Source organism: Gekko japonicus, unplaced genomic scaffold (genome assembly GCF_001447785.1).
Source record: "Gekko japonicus isolate JY-2015 unplaced genomic scaffold, Gekko_japonicus_V1.1 scaffold2878, whole genome shotgun sequence".
Classification (NCBI taxonomy): Eukaryota; Metazoa; Chordata; class Lepidosauria; order Squamata; family Gekkonidae; genus Gekko; species Gekko japonicus.
The window spans coordinates 85,371-92,252 of record NW_015173223.1 but is presented as its reverse complement, the minus strand read 5'-3'; the positions used below and the strand labels follow the sequence as shown (position 1 = coordinate 92,252).

The window sequence follows — 6,882 nt, the reverse complement described above, 5'->3', positions numbered from 1 at the left end:
ATTATATTTCAAGACATCCAACCATACAAAATTGGAGCAGGTGCTACCTGCAGTCTCCTGATGTAGGTTACCATTTAATCTGAATAGTACACTGTGCATTATGAATAGTGCCATATCCAGACAAAATGGTAGCATAGGATCACAAGTGGCACACACTCCAGGTTTGTACAGTTGAATACCCCAAAACATGATGTCAGAAAAATGCTATTGTGTCTATAATAACAAAGAAAATGCTATAATTCTCAGAGTTAATGTATCTGAAACGCTTTTCACACCTGCACAGTGCAGTTCAAATACTGCGCAATATAAAGATGCGCAATATAAAGATGCACAATCTTCACATGCGCAAATACTGCGCAATATAAAGATGCAGTCTTAGCTTGGTGCGGGGCAATTTACACCGGAAAATGGACTGAAGAGAAAGGGCTGAAATGCACCAGCAGCTACATGGTATAAAATTAAAAACCGTCTGTAAAAATAATTGTGGTGTGATATATAATGTATACTTCTGCAGTTACAGTGAAAACGCATTAGGAAATCCACTTGGGATGACCCAGGCTTCCTCCATATTAGCGTGGCACGGTGGGTTTTCCATTGGTTCCATTCAAAGGCCTAAAAGGAAGGGGAGAAAAGATGAAGGCACGCTGAGGACATGAACCGGTCAGGCCAACAGTGATAGGATTTCCTAGAGAAGCCAGTCATCCTCTCTTACTAAAAGCTAGAGTTATCTAACTATTTCCAAAGCCACCAGCACTTGAAGATTTGTGAGACTCATATAAATATGGAATGATAAGTTGGGGCCCACAAGGACTCATGGGGGCATCTCATTTCCCCTGTGTACCCCATCTCCACAATATTTTCTCTTCCCCTCCTTACAGCAGCCCCTGTAGCCTCTTCAGTTTCCATGCTTCCTTCTCTCTCCACCACCCCACCAACCAATCAACTTTTATCTCCTCTCCCTTCATCTTTCCTTCCTTCCCCCTGGCAGCCGCTCCCCTTTTCTTCCCTCTCACCCACTTAACTATATTTTTGGTTCTCCCTCCATCAAGCTTCTCCCTCTTCTTTCTCTTTTTCCTGCTTACTTCCTCTTTTCCATTTTTTACCTTTTTAGTCTTTCCTCACTCTCCCCCACCCCACTGCCTTTGCTTGAAAAAGCTAAAGTTTCAAAGGGTGACCAGTATAGTTGTAGTTGTTTAGCAACCCTAAAATGGCTGCCAAGTTCTCTAGTATAAACGTGTCTGAGCATTATGCCTCTCCAGTCCATTAGCTCTAATCCCAGGGGGTTTTGTTTGTTTGTTTTGAGGGGGGAAGAAAGAAACCTGACAGTGGTTACCCATACTGCTCATGGTCAAAGGCATCCGTTCCATACAGGCAAGTTACAGCAAGGGGGTTCACAGTTAATGATTAAATCTGATACCAGGATAAGTAAAACTGGATATTTGTGGGGATTTTTCTGCTATTAACCTCCCCTTGGCACCACCTGCTCCTGAACCAAATAGTTTTTAAAAATTAATTTTCATTATTTATGCCCAGTGTTCTCATATGATAGAAACAAAAATGAAGTAAGGATTTAATGGATAATAGTTATGGGGCAGAGCAGAAAATAATATGTCAGGAAAGGGGTTAACAGATTCAACTACCTGCAGGTGCCCCGCCTCGATTCCTTTACAGCCAATCATGACCAAAAGGACTTGCAAGTTTTCCTTTATATCTCCCCAACCAAAAGGGCTACCATCTTCTTTTACAAATGAAATCTGGGGATTCAGAGGAGGGCGTGACACATTTTGGAGGGGGCACTGCCCTTAAGTGTCCCCTGCAGTTACAAGATCTATCCTTACCCCTTTTCAGGGCCTGCTCTCACTTTATTGGGAACAGCCTGGGGGCAGTATAAAGGTTCAAAAGCATGGCCCCACAAGGCTGTTCTAGAAACAGTGTCTTCTGTGATGGGTGGAAGTGGGGGAGGAGAAATTTAAGACTGAAATGTGTTAGAGATGCTGAGGAATGGGCTGGATTTCTCTGTCCTTCCCCTGCTGCCAGACTTTTAGCCTCTGTGTGTGTGTCTTCACACACAAAGTCATACGTTCATGAGGCATCGCAGTGGAAAGGAACAATTTAGAAATCCTCTCCCCCAAACTATCCCTTCCTACATCTCTGAGCTTTCAGCAGGCTTTTATCTCTCACACATATCTCTTTTTCACCTTTACTTAAGATGTGGATACACTCAACATTCCTTGCCTCCTATAATGTATTCACAGCCCTCACCTGTCCATTGGGGGGGGGGTTCTCCCCATTTTCTTTTGTTTAATAAATGAAGTCATATTTTCTGCATATTTGGTGTAGGTAGAGGCCTCTTCATCTTGCCTGTTCGTAGTTCCACTGTTCAGCTATCTCAGGGGCCAGCCAGTTTGCTACTAGATGTAGGACAGATATCCCTCCCTCACATATACATTGGCTCAAGATTCATCAAGTTGTGTGTGTGTCATGCTCCAGTGTGAGGGGAAAAAATGAAAATCAGAGTAAGTCTACATGGATGGGAATGGCCTGTTTTTAAGAAACTATCTGGGGGAGTCTGAAAGATTGCCTCATTTCTCAAGTACTTTTTACCTATTCTTACTGAGGCTCTGTGGGATGGGGTAGCCTTCTTCTACCCACAGACCACTGAACATCAGTTTAGGTATTTGAGATTACATGTTAAACAAATTTAAACTCATTGAAGCCCACAGATTCGTATGGTTTTATGTAAGATGCATTTAAAATGGCAGAATCTGGAGTAGTTAAAATGCCAGACTAGGATCTGGGAGAGCCAGGTTTTGAATCCCTGCTCCACAATGGAAGCTCGCTGAGGAAACCTGGCCCAGGTTCTTTCTCTCATGACCTACCTCACAGGATTATTGTAAAGATAAAATGGAGGAAGGGAGAACGATGTTATATACTGCACCGGGTCCCCAGTGGGGAGAAAAGTGTGTCATAAATAATAATGGGAGTAATTGTCATTTGTTCAGTTCAGTGGGAGAAAGTGGCCAAAAGTTTCTTCTGCTTCTTTAAACTGGAGATGCTGGGGACTGAACCTGAGCCCTTCTGCATGCAAAGCAGATGCTCTACCATTGAACCACAGCCCTTCCCTTAACATTTCCTGGGAATACCAAAATTACCAGACAGCTTGGAGAAAAGACGACTGAGGGGTGACATGATCGAGGTTTATAAGATTATGCATGGGAAAGAGCAGGTAGAGAAAGAGGTACTTTTCTCCCTTTCTCACAATACAAGAACTCGTGGGCACTCCATGAAACTGCAGAGCGGTCGGGTTAGAACGGATAAAAGGAAGTACTTCTTCACCCAAAGAGTGATTAACACATGGAATTCACTGCCACAGGAAGTGGTGGCGGCTACAAGCATGGACAGCTTCAAAAGGGAATTAGATAAGCATATGGAGCAGAGGTCCATCAGTGGCTATTAGCCACAAGGTATAGCTAGGGGCTCTGGGGCAAGTGATGCTCTGTCTTCTTGGTCCTTGGGGGGGGGGTCAACAGTGGGAGGGCTTCTAATGTCCTGGTCCCACTGGTGGACCTCCTGATGGCACTGGTATTTCTGGCCACTGTGTGACACAGAGTGTTGGACTGGATGGGCCTTTGGCCTGATCCAACATTGGCATCTCTTATGTTCTTATGTCACCACTACAGCCCAATACATTCCAAGACTGACATTCTGTTCCATGCGAACTACAAGCTGTCATTAACAAAAAACTGCTTGAAAGAATCTTAGAAGCAATTTTTTTTCCTCTAGGGCAAATACACACTGTACTAGCACAAATGTGATTACAGTCTAATGTATTACAGTGCCATCTTAAACGTCTATGGAAGTCAATGAGCTAAGAAGGTTGTAATTCTGTTGAAGATGAGGACTGACTCTGGTAATATAGATTCCAGTTGTTTTGACATAACATTATATCAGTACTACCAAGCACTGCAGGAAGATGTGCTCATTCTAATTTTAGGGCCTGAGAGCAGGCAGCTTTGTGGTTTGTTGGTCATGGTGCTGGGGTGCAAGAGTAAACTAAATGGCAAGAAAGATGAGCTAAAGTGTTATGGGTACCATGAGAACTTCTTTTCCTTCTCATTCCAATTTGATGCCATCTTCTGACAATTCTTATAGAAATCCCACCAGATTTTTTTTTAATATCCTACTCTCAAAGTAGCTACTGAGCAGCAACAGTGACAAAAGACACTGCATGGGAAATTTACAGTGCAGTCCTCAACGGAATTACACCCTTCAAATCCCATTGACTTCGGTGGGCCTAGAAGGGTGTTGCTCTGTTTAGGACAGCATTGTTTCGAACTGTCCTGTAAATCAATGAGATTATATTGGATGAAATTCAGCCTTTAAAACTCACCTTTTACATTGGCATCTTCTTCTCCTCCTTCTTGGATCTTCAATTAACATTTGGGGAAAGAAAATAGCAAATCACTACATGTGCTCATTCTAATTTTAGGGCCTGAGAGCAGGCAGCTTTGTGGTTTGTTGGTCATGGTGCTGGGGTGCAAGAGTAAACTAAATGGCAAGAAAGATGAGCTAAAGTGTAATGGGTATCATAAGAACTTCTTTTCCTTCTCATTCCAGTTTGATGCCATCTTCTGAGAATTCTTATAGAAATCCCACCAGAATTTTTTTTGTAATATCCTACTCTCAAAGTAGCTACTGATTAAATGGCAAGAAAGATGAGCTAAAGTGTTATGGGTACCATGAGAACTTCTTTTCCTTCTCATTCCAATTTGATGCCATCTTCTGACAATTCTTATAGAAATCCCACCAGATTTTTTTTTAATATCCTACTCTCAAAGTAGCTACTGAGCAGCAACAGTGACAAAAGACACTGCATGGGAAATTTACAGTGCAGTCCTCAACGGAATTACACCCTTCAAATCCCATTGACTTCGGTGGGCCTAGAAGGGTGTTGCTCTGTTTAGGACAGCATTGTTTCGAACTGTCCTGTAAATCAATGAGATTATATTGGATGAAATTCAGCCTTTAAAACTCACCTTTTACATTGGCATCTTCTTCTCCTCCTTCTTGGATCTTCAATTAACATTTGGGGAAAGAAAATAGCAAATCACTTTCTTAGGACACGTGCCATTATAATGAAATACACCTATGTCAATATAACCTTTAAGTTTGTAAAATACATTATCAACTTTTTCACAAGCTCCACCCCCTCACCAGCCATCTGCCAGGCCTGAAAGGAAGTTGACTTACCACAGCACACTGTTATGGTGATCACCAAAGTTATCAAGAGAAGGAAGCAGCCACCAGACAAAGGCATCCAGATGTATGGTTCACAAGGGAGCATCAGACCATCATATGGAACTATGAAGGCAAGAACAGAGCAGACTGAACATGAAGTCTGGAGCTATTTATTTAGGGCTTTTCAAGTTAGCTAACCTTTCTCCAATTAGGGCCATCCTCACCTTTCTCATGTTAGCTAACCTTTCTCCAATTAGGGCCATAATATGACAAGCAACAGCATCTAAAAAATCTAAAAACAGCATCTAAAAAAAGCCAAGGCATGATCACAATTAATCTGATGCACAGGCATTTCAAATAATCAGCATTCCGAACCATAAGTAGCGTTTAGCCCTTGTAAACAAATCTGCTTTGCAGTACAGACATTTCAAATAATCAGCATTCAGAACCATAAGTGACGGTTAGCCCTTAAGTAAGGGTTAGCCCTTGTAAACAAATCTGCTTTGCATTATTTTCTCAAAGTGTAAAGAATGGTCATAACCCCAACAATTTCAAGGAGCCCATTCATTGGTGTTGGAGCCACTATCAAAAGACAAGCTCAGGAGGGAACAGTGACACTTTCAACCTGCCTGTTAGGTAAAAAGAAGATAAAAAGAAGTAATTGATCTCAGGATTAAAGAGGTCACATGAGGCTGGATCCAGCCACCTTTCTCAGCCTTGCTGTATTTATCTCCTTATTATAGCCCCTTTCTCATGCAGCTTTCGTCCATGCAAGACTGAGGAATCCAAGCATGTATTGGCCAAAGGAGAGAACTCTTCCCTCTCTCAAGACATGAAAAGACCCAAGGTTTTCCTAGTGCATTCCCCATCCTTAATGTTACTTTGTGTTCCACTGTCATAGAACTTGATCCTTGTATGCAGCATTTGGAACTAAGGAGCACAAATGCCACTTCTTGGATGCCAAAGCATGAGTGGCCAGAGAGGTCTGAATTTTTGCATTCCGTGGTTGGACAGCATGAAGATTTCCACATGTGCAACCATCCTTGGGCAAGTGGAAATGATAAAATTACTCCTCACTTTCTGCATGCATGAAGTGAAAGTGATTTGTCGCCAGTATATTTTCTGTTTGCGCAAGACAGAGCTTAAAGTATTTCTACTGATACAGTCTCAAAACCCAATGAAATAAAATTACACATTTTACATTGCATTGTTTCACATGCATGTAATTAATTTTATTAAAAACTGTATTGAAGTCCTATGAGTTGAATCCAGCCAGCTTTTTCACTCAATCTCGCCCATTTCATGTTTCAACTACAGTCCTCATTCCACATGGCTTTTGTTCGTGAAGGACCCATGACTTCAAACAGCCTTTTTGGGTACTGAGCATGGACCCCTCCTCTCTTTTCCACTAGCAGAAAAGCTGGTTGACTCCAACCCTATATTTTGCTGTACTCCTAGCTCAAGTGGAACTGCACTAAATATGTTTTCCTTTCCACTCTTGCATCACTGCATCCAACTTATAATATGTGTATCTGCATCAGTGATTTATATACATTACAAGAGATAAAGCAATGATCATTTATGACTGTATACAGATGATTCACATAATTTTTTCCTACAAGGAAATGATGCCAATGTAGGGAA

At 41.8% G+C, this 6,882-nt stretch overlaps 1 protein-coding gene across 1 annotated transcript in view; it reads right to left on the bottom strand.

Moving 5' to 3' along the window:
• Positions 1 to 378: 378 nt before the first annotated feature.
• Positions 379 to 6,882, bottom strand: part of LOC107120084 (T-cell surface glycoprotein CD8 alpha chain-like) — a 19,289-nt gene continuing 12,785 nt past the window's right edge. The window contains exons 4-6 of the mRNA XM_015422727.1: positions 5,251 to 5,361; positions 5,037 to 5,073; positions 379 to 612 (exon numbers count right to left, since the gene is read on the bottom strand). Of these exons, the coding sequence (XP_015278213.1) occupies positions 570 to 612; positions 5,037 to 5,073; positions 5,251 to 5,361 (191 nt within the window). The 3' untranslated portion in view covers positions 379 to 569. The remainder of the gene's footprint in view (positions 613 to 5,036; positions 5,074 to 5,250; positions 5,362 to 6,882) is intronic.